The sequence below is a fragment of the Acomys russatus genome, chromosome 29 (genome assembly GCF_903995435.1).
Source record: "Acomys russatus chromosome 29, mAcoRus1.1, whole genome shotgun sequence".
Lineage (NCBI taxonomy): Eukaryota > Metazoa > Chordata > Mammalia > Rodentia > Muridae > Acomys > Acomys russatus.
Genome location: NC_067165.1, coordinates 9,878,210 through 9,897,554, shown reverse-complemented (window position 1 = coordinate 9,897,554; position 19,345 = coordinate 9,878,210). Strand labels below are relative to the sequence as shown.

The following is a 19,345-nucleotide window of genomic DNA, read 5'->3' as shown; positions in this document are numbered from 1 at the left end:
CTATTTGATGTACCAGCATGAATCCATCCTGGGCTCCAGAGCCTCCAAACAGCAACAACCAAAAATAACTCTCCCCGAAGTTCCACACATGTTAAACACAAAACATCCAAGAACGAAACCTGTACTCTGTTATAGGCTTGATCAGCATGGCGTCTAATAGGGTAGCAGACTGTATAGTAGATCCCATCCCGCTAAGACAAGGGCACAGAAGGAGAAAGGTGTGGGAGGGGGGAGACGGACAACACCAGCTGATGAGAAGAGTTGACTCAGGGGTAGACTGAGGTGTCAGAGCATGTTCAGAGCCTCCTTTTGGCTCATAATGGTTTAGCCATGATATAGGGAGGATGGGGACCAAAGCTTGGTCTAACTGAGAAGCCAAGATAGAAAGAATAGATAGCGGTAATGGGGAGGAAGTGAAAGGAACAACGCTAGCACTCGTGAATTCAGCATAGGGTTCTATATGGCTGGATTCAAACACTCCAGAATTTCCAGAATTTCCAGAATTTAAACCTGAGTAAAAATGTCGTCATCCAAATGCGGGAGTTTTTTTTTTTTTTTATAACAGAGGATCAGCAGGAGCAAGAAAGGGAAAAGAAAGAAGACAAAATGTCCGTGAAAACACAGCACAGTGAGAGGGGACTGTGGATGGCTAAATACTGTGGTTTCTTCAGGGATATCTCTACTCTGTCATGCCGAGGATTGAAGGGTGAAATGAGGGAGAGTTACTCAAGATCTCTTTTCCCAAGCCTTCATTTGGGGTCTACTGAGGGGTGAACTGTGCCAGGTGATACAGAAAGAAGATTAAAAGGGCTCACAGTCAAAAGGAAGCAGACGGCGGTCACTAAAGCTCCGCATGGCGTGTAGTTTGAGTAAGGGTGTAGCCAGCTCTGTCAGGAGTGGGTAGAACTCAAACAACTCCCCTCTGGAGAGACTGACTTCTTAAGTGGTTCTGCAGGCCACCGGGTCATGTCCAAAGCAACAGAGACAAGGCAAGTCCTGTGCTGGGGGATTTGCCATGTGGTGGAGAATATGGAGCCTCTAGGGCATATGAGATAAGATTAAAGCATCATGCCCATGGAATACCCTCTATCAATGTTTATAGAAAAAAAAATAACAGGTTAAAAAAGTTGAGTTTTTAATATTTACAGAAAAGTGAAGTGTGGGGTCTTACTGTGTAAAGAAGATGTAAAAACAAAAACTTGGGGAAAATGGGTTTGAAGGTGGGTTCTGGAGAGTTTAGGGAATGTCTCTTGTTTAGATTTTTTTTAAAGACACATTTGATGTGTATGGGTGCATTGCTTGCATTTTGTCTGTGTATCATGTGTGTGCCTCATGCTGCAGAGGCCAGGAGGGGGTATTTGATCTCCTGAAACTGAGGCTATGGATGGTTGTGAGCTACCACATGGGTGCTGGGAATACAATCTGGGTTCTTTTGAAGAGCAGCCAGTGCTCTTAACCACTTAGATATGTCTCTAGTCTTATGTAGAAGATTATTTTTCCTCATTACTAATCAAAGGTCTATCTACTTTCTAAATCTCTCTCTCTCTCTCTCTCTCTCTCTCTCTCTCTCTCTCTCTCTCTCTGTGTGTGTGTGTGTGTGTGTGTGTGTGTGCTTCCACGCATTCTTTCTCTGCCTCCCATCTTGTCATAGTAGCATTAGAACTACAGACCCATACAATTGCTCCTGGCTTTATTTGGATTCTGGAGGTGTGAACTCAGGTCCTCATGCTTGTGTTAAATGGTTTTACCCACTGACCTATCCTCCTAGGTCCCTATTCATTGTTGAGAATCCCATTCCTGTTAGAACCCAGGCTTTAATGAGAAGATTTCTTCTTCTCTGCTGGCCTTTCTGCTACCCCTCTCTCAGCATTCATTGAGGGCCTTCACTTTGTTCTGAGTGTTGGGGACATAGAAATGATTAAGGCAAACTACATGGCTTCAAAAAGGTAATAATTTATGGTGGAGTGTGGGAGCTAGAGGTGTGAGGACTGGATGAAAAGTACTTAGCCAAGGTCATAAGATAACGGCTCCATTTCCTGTATGCTGTTAATAAAAGTTTACGCATACTATCCATTCCTTATAGGAAGCGGAGGAGATGGCTGGAGATTCTTTGTTTCCAGAGAATTGAGGTGTAAGGAGTTAAAGGGATTTGACTTAAAAAGAACCCTCAAGAAACTCTGTTGTTCCCCCATGAAATTGAGCAATTTGTATCCAGTCAGTTGATAAGAGGTACCTTGGGCCATTCAGGATGAAAGATGTTGCAGAGGGCCACTAGCTCCACAGGAACGGTATTCTGAAGCAAAAGTCATCTTTTCACCTTGCTTTCTGCCAAAGAGCCAAAGTTATAATCTACTTTATTAAAAACAAATAATAGACCCATATTTTATCATGGGTGGGAGAAGTTACCCTTTAAAAAAAATGGTAGTTTCTTTTCAAATCCCTCAAACTTTCATAAACTATCTCAAAGCACTGGGAAAACTATAAAATTTTCATGAATCATGGCCCTCTGTTTTCAGATTCCCTGAACAACATTTTATCTATTTCAAGTTTTTACTACCGTATTGAACCTTCTTTTCTGTGGTTATTTACTGGTTTTTCTGGGCCGTTTTAGGAGTGGGAAAATGCTTGAGTATATCTAAGTGTGGCCTCTGGTAGTACTATGGACACACTGAATTGTCCCCTTATGAAACAAACCTCTAGCAGGTGACCAAATTCTGAACATCCCTTTCCATCTCTCTTTAGAAAATGCTCCTGTACTGCTGGTGAGTCAGCCAGGCCAGGAGGTGTCCCTTCTTGCTAGCAGAGGGGCACTCTGGTGCTTAGGAAACTACAGAGCTTATATGCTAAACACTTTTGTTGACATGTATCAGGCTGGCCATCATGGGTGGCAGCTGGAACTTTTGTGGCTTATAGAAATTCTGTGTCTCAGTGAGTGGATTGTGCAGTATAGACAACAGATGAGTCCAAACTGACACTGGCTGTGTGTCTGGAATGATGTGTTGGACATCATCCTTTGACCCCTTACGGTATATAGATGGAGATTTAAAAGCCTGGGTTTGAGGAGTCGCTTGCCTGAAAGCTCTTAATAAATGAGTAGTTAGTTTAGCTACACAATTAAAAAACCACACACACACACACAGTTTCAGCTGCTCTACAAGGGACTCTGGGATAGCAACATCGTAGACATGGAGCTGGCACGAAGGCATGGAGACCTCCGTGAGGCTCAAATGTGTCAGTGATATGGGTTTTCAGGGCTGTGATGTTGCCTTTCCTCACAGAAAGATACAATTTGCAATGTGGGGCAAGGAATCATTTCATTCAAAATGCCACCCCTCCCCCTACTCTCTTACCGTTAGGGGTGGGGGCACCTCCAATTTCTAAGGTAGGTTTGCTCACCTCCCTGACCAGACACTAGAGGCCTGGCATCTATGAACACACAAATTCCCCAGGAGGAGGTGCCATCTCAGGGCCTTCTTGTCTGCTGACCCAGAACCCTAGAAACAGTTCACACAAACCATGTGCTTGTCTTTCCATTTTAAGTGAATGATGAAGCAGAGGCTGACCCTGTGTTTGCATTCCAATCCTTTGTATAATCACACACATCCCTACACTTGCCTGCGCATCTGCTTTTATTTACCATGCTTATATATTTTTTGTGTATACATTTTCCATTTTATGTATATGAATGTATCCATTTTCCTACATGCTTCTTTGTGGCATTTGTATCTGTATTTTTGTGTATTTTATGGGCACGTATGAATGGGTGATGGTTCTATTTCTTATTTGACCATGTCACCAACTTCTCTGTTTGTCAAGTAAGTGTTTTATAATTTATTCATTCATTTGACAGAAAGAGAGCAGCTTATCTGGAAGACTCCAGGAGGCACAGAATGGAGGAGGAGCCACCCAGCCCTTTGTTGGTCTATTTTCAAAGTCGCTCCATGTTGTTATGGCAGCTAATTTTCCTTAAATGATTTAAGGAAATGGATCTGTCTAAAGAACTGCAGCCAAGTTGTTATAGCAACACCAGCAGTGGCTGAGGGGGCTTTTCTCTTTCAGGAAAAGGAAAAATCTTCTTGGATTGTAGAAACTACAGGGATAAAAAAAAAAAATCAGCACTTAGGTTTGGGAGTAGCTTTGGGACAAGGGAGAGGGGCTGGAGGCAACCGGTTCCCCTCCCTCAGCCAAATCCTGGAGTGATCAGCACCTTCCTGGCCTCCCTGCAAGCAGATTTGGGTGTCCTTCATCCACACTATTGCAACCGTGCTTTCTTCTTCATTCGTGGCCTGAGATCCTTTGCTCCACTTTGCATACTGCAGCCTCAGTAGTTTTCTGAAACATCTATTCTTTATTCATCAGTTCATTCATCATTCAACAGAACACTCTCTGCAGTGCCAGGTTCTGTGCTAGGTCCTGGGGGCACAGAAAATGAACAGAGCAGGCATGGCCTTGGACAGCAGGCCAGGGGATGCTGGCCTTTCTGAGGGAGGTAATCAGGAGTCATTGAAAGGCTCTGAGGCAAGGGAGGGAGACCTGGTTGGATTTAACTTAAAATGAGACTCTGTACTTTCTTAACTGAATATGAGGAGCTGAATGGGCCAAAATTTTACTCATTGATTTCTCTGTTGCTTTATCAGCTTTTTTGGCTCTCCCTTGACTGTTCTACTTATCAAATTGAGAAGGGGAATATTCTGGAATATTCCTGACTGGCTGTGTTTTATTCCACTGCTTTTAACCTTTTTTTTTCCCACATGTACAATATGTAATTTGATTAAAAATCTATTTAAAAGAATGCCTGATGCTTAGATGTTAGCTCTTTGGCCTGATGTACAAACCCACACGTGGGTATCCTCAGACTGTCACTCAGCTGCCCTCGCACAGAAGCTCATGATAAATCCTACAGGCTAGCCCCAACAGCTAGGCCTCCCACTTTATTCCATAGTTTTGCTCTCTTGGAACGCCCTCTCTTCTTTTCTTCAATATCTCTCCTCTCCAAATTCACAGGCACCTCATGAAGTATGACCCACTCTTAAAGCTCCAGTCTTGGGTACACTCCTTAAACTGCCTTTGATACTACCCACCTGCAGGCCCACTTGGAACAGTGTCCCTAGTCCCATATTTCTAAAGTACCTTGGTGTGTTTGTTATAACATACTCGCCTCAGTGCCTTGCTCTAAAACGTCATAAGGGTCTGTCCTTTCTGGCTACTCAAGGTATACCTCATAGGCAGATGCTAACTCTTAGCAGGGCTGCAGGTGGATGGTCCTAGCATAATCTTCTACGGGTGGGCTTACACCTGAACTTAAGGTCATAACTGGATGTAGATATCAGAGGAAGGCTTTATGTAAGAGTGGCTCTAGCTCTGTGGCTAATTATGTCATACAGGTATTGCCATATTCTGTATGCTCCATTCTGCATGGTATATGCTGCAATAAAGTGACACTCCCTTGGTTAGGGGATGAGTTCTTGCCCAGAAGGGGATGGCATTTCTAGTTTCCAATTACTTAGGGAAGGGACAAAGCTCACAGACTTAAAATCAGAATGGGAAGAAAAAGACCTAAATTGGTTTCATTGGTCTTCACCACACTAAAGGTAGCAGAATATCTAAGTGGTACCCCCAAATAAGTTGGATCAGTTGGTGGGGACAAGTTGGGGACTGGTGAGACAAGGAACCTGGAGCCAAACAGAGCCGTTGGTGTTCAGAGGCGACGGATCTCAATGGTGGTTATGTAAGATGGAGTAGGCAGAGTCTAAGGGTGGAGTGAGTCACTGAAGACAATGTGAAGTGTGTGTATTCTAGGAAAGGCACTGAGTGATATCTTCCATGCTTCTGTCCCTTGGGGGTTGGGATGACCTCAGCCAGCTGTACGTGAACTCAGGAGAGACTGAACCACCAGATCAGCTTCTCAGTCAGAGTGCACAGTAATGATGATAGTGGGCAGCTTAGGTTATACCAATGCTCTTCTTCAGAGAAATCTAAGAAGAAATAGAGGGCCTAGGCTCATTCTGTCACTTGCTCAACATTTATGCTGAGCACCTGCTTACTCACAGCCTGAGCTCTGCTGAACACCAGGGACTCTGAGAAATTAGTGAGACTCTGCCCTCAGGGAACAATCGATCAGAGCTGGTAAACAAGTCACCCTGTGCAGAGGGAGCTATCATGGAAGTGGAACATGAAACATTTTGTATCTCGGCTCGAGTGAAGTCCTCTGGGTTAAACACACCTATTGCAAGAGCATAATTTAATGTCAAATGTCCTCATTGGGGGCGAAGGGTTTAGTGAGCCTGGGGCTAGGAAAGCTGCCTTTGAAGCAAATACCACCACAAGCAGGAGGACAGGAGGCTGTCATTGTTCACTGAGAAGGACACGGAATGGCTCCTTCCAGGGACTTAAGTTACAGATTGTACCTTTTATTCCTACTTAACTTCAAACAGAGCACATCTGTTGTCCTGTGTCACCTGTTACCTTTCCTATACATGCTAATTTTTCTGGAATTCCCAGGAAGGCTAGCAAATTCCACAGTGTGGCCCAAACCAAACCATGGACAAACTGCAAATTCCTTTCTCTCCCATTGGTTACCAAGAGTGGTCCTCATGTTTCCTTCCTACCATAGTGCATCTATCCCTCCTCTTTCCTCAGCTACCATCAGCAGGCTCCTCACCAGAGGAGATGGGTTCTGTCATTCTCCTGCTTAAACTTCCATGAAAATAAAGCCCACGCTGCTTCCTGAATCATATAGCTGTTTCTTTGTTCTTCTTTCTACCTCCAGTTCAGTCTTCTGAGTTTGTCTGCAGATGTTGGCATTTTCCACTTAGAAAGGTGTCCATTCCCTGTGGATCTTTCTTGCATCAACCCAGTGTTGCCTCCTAGCTTGGGTTCTTATACATTCTATTTACCTCCATAAAATATGCTTAGAACAACCTTCTGTAACGCTTGTCTCCTGCATCTCAGGCTCATGGAGGCTCGGAGAAAATAAATGCATGCCATGCTAAGCAGTTTATCTCACAAAAAAGCAGTAAGGATAAAAGAACAAAGAGAACAGTGTGGTATCAGGGATCCTGTTTGGAATCAGCTTCACTTTTTATTAATGTCCTGTTAGGGGCAGAAAGGTGTAGACTTCTGGGAAGAAGGAAGCTTATACTGTTGTCTTAGCAACAAAGCATATTTACTGACAGCTAAACAGCTAATGATAAGTCGACATGTGCCATCAGCAATGTCCTACTATCTCTATAGTTCAGCTTTGCCTGAGCTATGTATTGAAACACAAATGAATATCTAGTCATTAGTGAGAAAATCAAGAGCTTCTAATTGAAGATGGCTATGGCAGGCTCCAATTTCTACATCTTAAGTAGTCTGGGGTTCCTTCGGTCCCTGTGGTTGTATAAATGCGAATGGCCTCCATAGGTTCATATATCTAAATGCTTAGAGAGTGGCATTGTTAGGAGGTGTGGTCTTGCTGGAGTACGTGTGACCTTGTTGGAGGGAGTGTGCCACTGCAGGGTGGGCTTTGCAGTTTCAGAAGTCCAAGCCCACCCCAGTGGCTCTCTCTTCCTGCTGCCTGCAAATCTAGATGTAGAACTCTCAGCTCCATCTCCAGCATTGTATCTGCCTGTGCCCTGCCATGTCATGCTTCCCTTCATGATAAAAATTGACTAAACCTCTGAAACTGCAAGCACAGCCTAATTAAACACCTTCTTTTATAAGAACTGCCCTGGTCATGATGTCTCTTCGCAACCATAGAACATTAACTAAAGCAGTCCCTCTCCCTTCCACTTCCTCCTTGCCATCTCTTTTCTTTGGATTCATCTAAAACACCTCTTTGTTCACTGATCCCACTTTGCTGCACCTCCTGGCCCAGAATCTAGTCTTAAGCCTTATTACACCATCCTCTCTATGGTGACAGTTTTGCACCTACAAACAATATTACTTTTGGCACAATGGGGTTGTCATATTCAACTAAAACCAATCGACAAGTAGCTGCTGAGCATCTTTTACTAGCCAGACAGGGAAAGCTAACTGTCCAGTTATTCTCCTTGAGAAGGAGGTAGCAGCAGGAAAAGGCATAAAATTAATGGGGAAGCAAGAACCAGTCCAGAAGCTTGGGGGCAGCGGGAGAACTCCACAGACTACAGGTGCTTCCTGAGAAAATGCAATGCATCTCTCCTATCTGAAATGTATGGATACAGGACAGCCTGGAGAACTCAGCATAATAAGGGGTTGGATGCACACAGCTGGCTTCTAATTGTGGCACTAATGAGCTGGAGAAGGAAGCCATGTACTAAAGCTCTGGTCATTCCAAGCCCTGACAGAGAAAGTTGTCTAGCAAAGAACCCAGGAAAAAAGAAGTCACAGCCACAATCAAGAAAATAGTGTCTCTGAGCCAGTGAGATGGCTCCCTGGGTAAAAGTGCTTGTCCCTAAGCCTGATGGCCTGAATTGGGTTATCCAGCACCCAAATCCTGAAAGGAGAGGATTGACTTGCATAAATTGTCCTCTGACCCCTACATGCATGCTGTGGCAAATGTATATGTACACACACACACAGATATATATATACAGAGAGAGAGAGAGAGAGAGAGAGAGAGAGAGAGAGAGAGAGAGAGAGAGAGAGAGAGAGAGAGAAATGATTTTTTAAAAGAAATGATAGTTTTAAAATCAAGGTAACAATGTTGTACCTGAAAACCTAATTTTTTTCATTAAATTTCTTTTTTTTCCATTTTATTATTTTATTCATATACATCTCGATTGTTAGCCCTTCCCCTGTTTCCTCCCATTCTTCCCTCCCTCCCACTTCCCCCCTTCTCCCCTCCCCTATGTCTGTGATTGAGGGAGACCTCCTCCCCCCTATATATGCTCTTAGAGTATCGAGTCTCTTCTTGGTAACTTGCTATCCTTCCTCTGAGTGCCGCCAGGCCTCCCCATCCAGGGGACGTGGTCAGAAAAGGGGCACCAGAGTTCGTGTGAGAGTCAGATCTCACTCTCCACTCAACGGTGGAGCATATCCTGTTCGTCGGCTAGGTCTTGGTAGGGGTTCGAAGCTTACTGCCTATATTCTCCTTGGCTGGTGCCTTAGTTTAGGGAGGACCCCAGGACCCAGATTTGCCTGACATAAAGTTCTTCTTGTAGGTTTCCAGGACCCTGTGGGTCCTACTATTTCCTTATTCTTCCATGTTACTCTCGCCTAAAGTCTCAATAGGATGTCCTCTCCTCTGACCCACTTTCTTGGTAAGTAAAGTTTTTCATGGTATGTATCCCTTGGACTAGTGTTTTGATATAAGTGAGTATATACCGTTTGTCTCTTTTTGCTTCTGGGTGAACTCACTCATTATAATAATTTCTAGATCAATCCATTTGTCCACAAATTTCGGGAATTCCTTGTTTATAATAGCTGAGTAGTATTCCATCATGTAAATATACCACAGTTTCTTAGTCCATTCTTCTACTAAGGGTCACTTAGGCTGTTTCCATGTGCTGGCTATTATGTATAAAGCAGCTATGAACATGGTTGAGCATATGTCCCTGTTGTGTGATAGGGCATTTTCTGGGTATATTCCAAGGAGTGGGATAGCTGGGTCTTGTCAGAAAAATGAAAACCTAATTTTGCATTTATCTTTGCTCTAATGTGTGTGTTTGACTTTAAGCTCAGAGTCATGTCACTCTAATTAGATACATTTTTATTGGCACCTTCATCAGTGTAAGGAGAACAGGGCACACTGGTGCATCTCTGAAGTACCCCAACTCTGGATACTTGCCTTAGCTGTCACCATCTGTCACTTGATATGCAGTTAAGGGGACATCAAAACCATAACCATCGTGGTTGGGAAGGGCTTGGGTATAATTTTACTGGAATGTCATCCAAACAATTGTGTCTCCTCTATGCACCATTTTTTAATAGTACAGTTTCACTTCTCATTGACCACTTTCAGTAAGGGATAGCTCCTGGGTCACATACTCTGTCCTGAGGCAGCTATAACTTGCTACACAGTTCTATTTCCCTATGGCACTACCTCTGCCTGCGTGTTTCATCACTCCTTAGCATAAAGGTCTGCTATGACTCTCATCTGTCTCCTTCTCCACACTACTATACAAACCCCCACTATCTTCTCTGACTTTCGCTAGCAACAACTTAGTCATCTGAGAAAACACAATGTGTGGATCTGTGAAGAAAGAAGATGCTTCCCGTCTTTCTTCTAGGACAGTGGGCCCTCTTCTCTAACCCCAGAGACCCAGCTCCCATCACATGGGCCACAAGACAGTGCCATTTTGATACACTCTTGCTTCTTTGGCCACCCAACTGGCCAGATGTACAACTGTACTCCAAACTAGGCCAGCTACATCATTCTTAGGATGGGAAAATGAGAGCAAGTCAAGGAAAAAGTGGGAGTCACCAGGTGGGACACACGGCAGCCGTATTTTCTATCTGTGGAGCAGGCCAGTCTACACTCTTCACGCTTATTATATACCACTGGTATTCCATTAAATTCTCTATTTTTATACTAATTCACGCTTCATTTCTTTGATTTTTCATCCAGCAGCCTTCACAAATAAGGTGTGCTGCATTGTATTTCCATTACTTCCTGATACTACCACAATCGAGCCAATATTTATGAGTAGTGGGAAGAAGAAAGAAGTCAGAGATGGCACTGGGTCTGTAAAATTCAGACATGAACATGCTTAGCATATTCCTGATTTTGCTCATGTAATCCCAATTAAAGCTGCCTGAGGACTTCCCCCATGCAATCTTCGATTCCCAGATGTGCCCATTAGCCAGCAGCTGCTGAGGGCATCCAGCTACTCACTGGGTCATTGTACATCTTGATGATGAGCTGTTTCACTCCATGCAGGGTGGGGTGGGCCCATGGAGAGGGATCCAGCCAGTGACGATTCAGATCAAACCCCATCAGGGAGCATCTAGACCAAGTCCAAAGTAAGAGTCAGTATAGATGGGACAAGGTGCGCTTTCCACATACGCAGTACAGTGAAGAGAGCAAGAGTCACTTTTGGCTCACTTATTGTCTCCCAGATATAATTGTAAACAGTTTATTAATTTCATGCTATCAATATCAATAATCCCAAACTTATAGAAGACACTGAATTACAGATAGATTCAAAAATACTTCCATGGTGCAGTCTCGCTTTGATACTTATGAACATTGAACAGTGCAGATGAAAGAAAATTCTCAGGCCAGAACTGCTGGCATCCCTGAGTGTCTCCATTACTCCTTTGTGTTTCATACCTATTGCTAATCTATTGTCTCCAAAATGTACCAACATTTAAAAATCATTTCTATAGATAGCACCTGAGCTTGGGGGTCTTCTTGTTTCCATTCTTGCCTCCTTCCTCTCCAGTCTTTCACACAATGACCAGATCTCCTTATTACATAAGTCAAATCCCAGTTTCCTTGGGTATAAAGTCCCAGGTCTTCACAATAGGCTAGAGGTCCCACGTCATCTAGCACATTAGCCTTTTTGGTCTCAGCTGCTTCCACCATCCATCTTGCTGCTTTGTACCAGCTACTGTCCCTCTCATGTTCTTCCACCACAGCAGGCATGTCCTTCCTCAAGGACAGTGCCAGGCTGTTCTTTCACCCAGATGCTTCTTCTCCAGTTCCCTGAGTGACTCACTCTCTTGCTTATTTCGGTCTTGGCTCCAGTGTCACCTGGAGAATGCTGCCTACCTAAATTATCTCCTCCACACCCTCCCTTAATCATGCCACTGGGGCAAGTATAATTATGACCTTGGTTTGCTACCTTTCCCATCTCTTGTTCCCCTTAAGTAAAGGCACATTCTCTAGGCTCGCCTATGCCTTCATACAACATGCACCCTCTCCGGGATAGACCAGGCTACAGAACAACTTTCAAAACCGTTGTGTTTGCTCACATTTCAAATAATTTCTGTGTCTTTGTCCAGTCCATCATCTTGGCCCCAGAGTGAGTCTCCTTCACTGACCTATTTTGTTTTATTTGTTTCTTTATTTTTACTTACTTTACATCCCTTTCACAGCCTCCTCTATCCTCTCCTCCCAGCCCCTCCTTCTCACCCTCATACCCCTTTCCCCTCAGAAAAGGGAGCCTCCCCCACCAACCCACCCCAGCACATCAAGTCACATGAGGACTAAACACATCTTCTTTCCACTGAGGCCCAACAAGGCAGCCCAGCTAGGGGAAAGTGACAGAGACCATGCCAGAGACAGCCCCCACTCTAATTGCTAGGGGACCCTCATGAAAACCAAGCTGCCTACCTTGTTTTTTTATCAAGAGTCACCTGTGGTTGCCAATTGCAATTAGATCTTTGTGAATGTTTATCCATGCTCAAATTGATGTTATCCATACCCCATCACCTCTCTTTGCCCTAGAATGTTCATCCTTTTCCTTCCCTGGCCTCCTGCTTCTTTAGTGTGACATAGTTTTCCAACTTATGTTTTCTTTCTATTTTCTAAGAGCAATACATTTTACCTTCTCTCTGTTTATAAATTGACATTCCCACCTATCACTCTACTTGAAAAAATAAGGACTCTACTGGAGACCTTCATCTCCTTTAAGATAATTGAGAAGGACATGGGATGGGAGAGACAATGATTGCTTTCTATCTTTTAAGATAAGCACATAAGGAATATAACTAATGCTTTGTTACACTCAGAGCTGGAGAGACACATGGATAAAGACCTCAATAAGAAGAAGCCATGTGAGTTGGCCTTTGTAGAGGGAGCGAAGGTTTTCTCAATGTCAAGGACGATGGAAAGAAATGTGTAAGTCAGAAAAGGAATATGAGGGAATCAAGAACAGTTTGCTTTGACTGGATAACACAGCATGTGGTAAGCAGGTGCTCCCCGAGGGAGGTGGGGTGAAATGGGAAGACCACTGAATGCCTGGCATGCATTTTGATTGTATTTTGTTTCCTCTTGCTTTAGTTAGATCAACCAAGTGTTGATGTTGGCCTCAGATGAAGAAGCAAGAGAGACCCTTAAAGCTATTATAACATAATCATCACCAAGGGACAACGTGATATCAACTAATATCCTGAGAGCTAAGTACTGTACTAAGTCCTAATGTTTTATCTAAGTTAATCCTAACAGCAATCCTATGAGAAAGGGATGGTATTATTCTCTATTGACTAACCATAAAATCCCTTGTTAAAAATAATTTATTTTTATTGTATGTGCATGTGTATTGCCTGCATGTTTACCTATGTGAGGGTGTCAAATTCCCTGGAACTGCGGTTACAGACAGGTGTGAAATGCTATATGGGTGCTGGGAATTGGAACCAGGGTCCTCTAAAAGAGCAGTCAGTGCTCTTAACTGCTGAGCCATTTCTCTATTCCTTCCCCCTCCCCACAAATCACATATGGTTCTTAATATAAAAAGTAGAAAATTAAAATTCCCCTTCTATCATAAGGTATTGCAGGCTTGATCTTGTAAGGGTCTTGTGTAGTAGTGTGGGTACAGCGGGCCTCATCTTATAGGGGTCTTGTGTAGTAGTGTGGGTACAGCGGGCCTCATCTTATAGGGGTCTTGTGTTGTAGTGTGGGTATAACGTGAAGAGTCATGTTGTATTCAGAGGATGACTTTTGACAACATTTTTAAAAATAAAAAACAGCAGTGAACCCACCGGCATTTTTAGTTGGGAGATTCTCGTTTTTATGTTAATTCTCTTGTTCACAGACATATTTGGGTTGTTTGGATCCTTTTGACTTAATTTTGATAGTTCATAAGTGTCTAGAAGCTTATCTATTTCTTTAGATTTTCCACATTATTTGAACATGGGCTTTTAAAAGCATGAGGTAGTGACCTTCTGGGTGACGGTGGAAGCTGTTGCGGTGACTTCGTTTGCACCTCTCATTTGATTAATGTGTGTTTTCCCTGTCTTTCGGCTACTTTGGCTAAAGGTTTGTCATTCTTGATTATCTTTTCAAAAGGATCAGCTCTTTGTTTTGAAGCGTTGTTGCAATATTCTTTTTATTTCCATCTCGTTAACTTATATCTTGGTGTTTTATTTCTTTCCAGCTATGGATGCAGTGGTTGGCTTGTTCTTCTTTCTCTAAAACCATGAGGAACATCACCAGATTATCTACTTGAGATTTCTCTGGTTTTGTTTTCAATGTGTACACTAGTAGCTATAAATCTCTTTCTTAGAACTGCTTCCAATGTATTCTGTAGATTGTTATGTTTTATGTTTTAATTTTCTTTCAATTCTAGGAATGTTTAACTTTTTCTCCTGAAACAATTATGTGAGCTGTTCCATAGCTTTGCTCACCACTTATTTATAGTTTTATCCCACAGTGATCAAATAGGATGCAAGAAATTCTTCCAGTGTTTGTGCCACCATTAAAGATTTGCTTTGTTTCCTAAAAGGTGATCTCTTTTAGCAAAAGAAACTTGGGCATACGAGCAGAATTGTTATTCTTTTTTGGAGGGTATTCTTTTTTTTAATTACTTTTTTATTATTTACTTCTTTTTTAAACACATATATTTGTATGTGTTACACATATATGAAATAACTACATACAGCAAGAAGAACCACGAAACCATTAGCAATTATATAAATGTCACATTCATACTGTTTTGGCTATTTGTATTTGGCAAACTTGAAGAAAACATCTTTCCTATCTTGATGAGTGTAAAATTCTGAATGAAAATCAATATCTACCTTATCTCATCTCTATCAACTTGAAACATCTTTCTAGACCTAAAAAACACCTTAATCCCTAAACAACTAAGCTTAATTAAGTAAGACTAAACTATCTGGTCTTCAATCCCATCAGAGACTTGAGAAGGAATAAAACTTAATTATCTGAGTAAACCAGAAGTGCAGGTTAGCAGCTTCCAAAATGAGAAAATGACAGAGACAGTTAGCTGCCTGAACAGCCACCCAAAACTCTCTATAATGTTGGGGCATCATCTTCGGCTTTCTGGCCCAATATGTCTGACAGACATATTTCTGAACTATTTAGGACTTGCTTACCCTGCCTTGGCAGAGTTTGGCCATCAACTCTGCCTGTATCCAAGCTTGCCCACTTTTAGGCAGAAATAAGACCATTTTTCCCATTGGCTGGTTTGCCAAATTTGAAGCCATCTCCATAAGAAGGTTCTTTGATGTTCATTATCTTCCTTGAGGTAGGCTGGGTGTTGTCAGGAGTTAACCTGTCTTCTCTTCTAAGTTTGAAGTCTACTTTGTTAGATATTAGCATATATCAATACTCCTGCTTACTTTCCAGTTCTATTTGCTTGGAATACCTATTCCCATATATTTCTCTCCTTATTCTTTTTTGATTATATCGTTTTCAAAAAAGAAAGTATCTACTAAGAGTCTTGATCTAGTATAGTTGCTATCCTAAATTGTTGTCCATACAATTCTTAGGATCCTCATCTGTAGTATTGCAATTCTCAAAAACAAAGACAGACAAAAATGCCCAGTCCCTTGATAAACAGCTGGTAGAACTGGCTGTCCAGCTTTAAATAAAACCCATGCTCAAGTAGGGAGTAACCAGCTTAAAATAAACTCTCTAAGTAAACTGAGGAAGGGAAACTGGCTTAGTGAACAAGGATGAGTTAAGTGAAATGCAGTAATTCATCACAGTTGTATTGAGAACCTTTGGACAAACAAGGTCCTGGTAGATAGTGTGGTTGATACAGTGCTTGAGAGCGGGTGTCTCTGCACCCAAGAATTTAGAAAGTAACAGGAGAAAGATGAGGTTCTTATTTATATCCATTTGTTACTCACAACACTGTTGTGGGGATTAAGTGAGGAAAAGCATATAACAGACCTAGGTTCTGGCACATAATGGTACCACAAACTTGTGCTGTTGGTGTTTTTTATTATACTTTGTTATTCTATAATATGTTATTATGAGTGGGGTTGAGTATTGTCTTTGCATTCTATAGGAGGTTAAAGTGGGCAGCTATGATCAGAGAAGACCTATTATCTCTTCCTTCAGTCTAAGAATCAAGAAGCTATGAGTTCAAATCTATACTCTGTTCCCTGTTAAGTAGTAGGCATTTGTCCATATTTTTTGAGAAAATAACCAGCATCTAAACCTGTTATTATGTGAGGGGTGATGTGGGGTAAACTTGCTCATCAATATTACAAGCTAACAAAATGATGGCTGTACTGTTATCCACTGTAGAAGCCACATAAATTCATCCCCTGCCCCCTTTTACTTTATGTACATGGGTGTTTTGCCTACATGTCTGTATGTGTACCACTTCCACACCTGGTGCCCAGAACGAGGCTGTCAGATTCCCCAAAACTAGAGCTACAAATGGTTGTAAGCCACTATGTGGGTACTGGGAATTGAACTTGGAATCTGTGGAAGAACAGCCAGCGATTTTAACCACTGAGCCATTTCTTCAGCCTCTTCATTCCTTCTTCTTTGTGACTTGAAGCCAGAGCAGCAGCAGCAGCAGCAGCAGCAGCAGCAGCAGCAGCAGCAGCAGCAGCAAGGAACCCAAACTTGGGCAGTAGCCACTTGTGTCTAGGATTTGGAGCTAGGTGATACAAGGCAGCTGGAAATGCCTGGTGCAGCAGAACAAGGGCATCTCAATCCTGCCTGCTAATGCATTTAACACACACACACACACACACACACACACACACACACACACACACACACACGTGCCAAAGTTAAACGTATTGAAAAGTTAAACCTCATGGCATTTGAATGTTGGGCCTTCATGGGGTGGGGGTAATTATGAGTAGATAACATCACAGTATTGGAACTTCATGGCATCATTAGCAATTTTATAAGGACCAGTGACCCAAGCCAGCATTGCTGTTGCCTCTCCAAACTTTTCACCCCAGAGCAGTGAGCCAAACAAATGTGGATTCTTAGTAAATCACCTAACCTTCCATGTGCTGTTACAGATGCCGAAAATAGACAAAGATATTACCCTTCAGGGCCACTCTGTTAATTCTTTGTTTTTCAAGCTAAACTCCGGCTTCCGTTTGGTGCTTAAAGCCCTTCCCTATAAGTTCTTTTTCTGCTTAAGGAGCTGGAGATGGTCTTTATTACTTTGGCTGAATGTATCCCTAATCATCTAGCCCTTTGGCCTAATTTATTGCAAATTCTAGAAAGGTCCTGGACTCCCTAGTGTCTAGCCACCAAGCAGATGGATCACCTGAGTGTTCTGCGCACCAAGATCTCTCAGCCCCTTAGTGAACATCTAATAATCTGGCAAGGAACACACCCTTAGTAACAGTACTTGCTTGTAGCCATTGCTCTACAGTGCTGCCTAGCTGCATGCCTGTTCTCTGTTCTCCATAGTGCCACACTCGGGCTGCCAGCTTGCTCTAGGATACTTCTGGGCCCTGGAACCCGCAACCCCCTACTCCGTCTCATCTTCGACAGCTCTATTCCGATGTCTTACCAGCGATTTCTCACATCAGTCTCAGCTCCAGCCCAGGAACGGCACAGACCAGCAAGGCTGTATGGTGGAGCCTGGGGTCTCTGGGACTCATAACCGGGCTTAAGTTTTGGCTGCCTGCCATACCAGCTATGACCTTTTTAAAGTGTTTTTTTTTTTAATTACCCCTTTGAGCTTCTGTTTTATCATAGGTGTAATGAGGATAACAACCCTGACCTTCTGGATTTTGTATATGAACTAAATGTCCCAGTAGAACCCTCAGAACAGAGGGAACTAGAACAAATGATGGCCAGTGACAACAGTGGCCACGGTGATAACTGTAGCATCATTGATATGATCTAAACTTAAATGTTACCTCCTTCAGGAGGTGTGGGAGTGATTTACACTCCTTATACATATGGCTTAGCTGCTTTCCCTTTGTCCCTACAGCAACATTGATTCCCAGCAGAGTGACATCACAAGACATAGTCAGTGTTGACTCTATTCTATTGGGTCATAAATTGCCAGTATTTTTGTGCCTGACAAGGAGCTTGCATTGTGATAAACACTGCAGAAATAATTATTGAACGGACATTTCCAATCTTGTGTGGTATAACTCTGATGAATCCAGATGATGTAGGTGGGTTCTATTTCCCAAGTAATAGTGTTAAGGGCCACAGAAGACAAGCTACACAGCAACACGGTGCAGGGCCTGGACTGGAGTGCAATCCTGCTCCTGACCCCATGGTCCTACATTTTTAGTCGTGCTGCTTCCAGAGTGTTTGATTCAGAAAAGTTAGATTCAAAACTGAATAAAGAGGCAAGAGATATAGCTGCAGGGTACACACTACCCTCTGCTGACCTCCATGAATACCTACACATGCATGGTATACATGCACACAGGGACACCACATCCACACAAACTAGAAACAAACAAACAAACCAAAAGAAAACCTGCAAGAGCAGCATCAGAGTTCAGAGGTCTTGACAGATCCACTCCCTCCCTAGCTCACCTGCTTAGTGAAAATAGAGTGATTGTGACTTGAAAGGCAACCCTACAGTGCCTTAGAAGGCAGAGCATGCGACCCCTGTGGCCTTAATGACCTTCTTCAGGAAGCTGAAGCTGCATGGGTATTTTTTGAGCTGACTTTTGAAGAGTTTTTCAGTGGAAATCAGTGTCCTAGCAGTTGCATGTTTCCAGAGCAAAATATCTTAATAAAGATGCACCAGACCTGGCTGGGGAACAGGGGTGTCAGACCCACCTCTGCTGCTTCTGCCATCATGGGAAAGTCACCTCCTCTCTCTGAATTCTAAGTTCTTTGTAAACTAAGAAAGTTATACTTCCCTCATGGAAGTCCCTTTCGTAACAAGATTCTAAAGTATCAATAACGGAGCTTTAGCTCCAAAGTCAGGGATCTTGAAGGGAGTAACTATTTCCAGTAAAGTTTATTTAAAGTACAAAGATTTCTATTAAAGGAATCGGATTGGCACCATCTGCTTCTTTTCTTTCTTTTGTTTGTTTTAATGAAAGCTTCTTTTTAAATTTACATTTGTTTATGTGTGACGTATGTGGTATGTGATGTACGCATAATGCGTGTCTCTGTGTGTGTAATGTATGTTTGTGTGATGCATATGTGTCACAGCATGAATGTGGAGGTCAGAGGACAACTTTGTGGAGTTTATTTTCTTTTCCCAGCTTTACATGTCTTCTGGGGACTGAAGTTAAGTTTTCAGGCTGGCACATCAAGCACCTTTATGGTCTGAGTCCTCTTTCTGGCTGACACAACTTTTTTTTTTTTTTTTTAAAGATTTCAGACGGACACTACTGTCTTAACATTGGTTGTATGCATTTCTTAAGACTGGAGAGTTTTGTGGAACTCAGAACTGGGAGACAGAGCGCAAGAGAGTATTCCAGATAGAAAACGTGACGGTGCAGAGATGGGAAGTCTGCGCATTTCTAAGTGACTCTTGCTTGGTGCGTTCTGCTGTGTCTCTTACAGGCTTGG

At 42.7% G+C, this 19,345-nt stretch overlaps 1 protein-coding gene across 1 annotated transcript in view; it reads right to left on the bottom strand.

The window, feature by feature from the left end:
- The window catches only part of Agbl4 (AGBL carboxypeptidase 4), a 1,177,749-nt gene that overhangs the window by 77,242 nt on the left and 1,081,162 nt on the right, over positions 1-19,345 (bottom strand). The window contains exon 9 of the mRNA XM_051171890.1: positions 10,799-10,910. Within this exon, the coding sequence (XP_051027847.1) occupies positions 10,799-10,910 (112 nt within the window). The remainder of the gene's footprint in view (positions 1-10,798; positions 10,911-19,345) is intronic.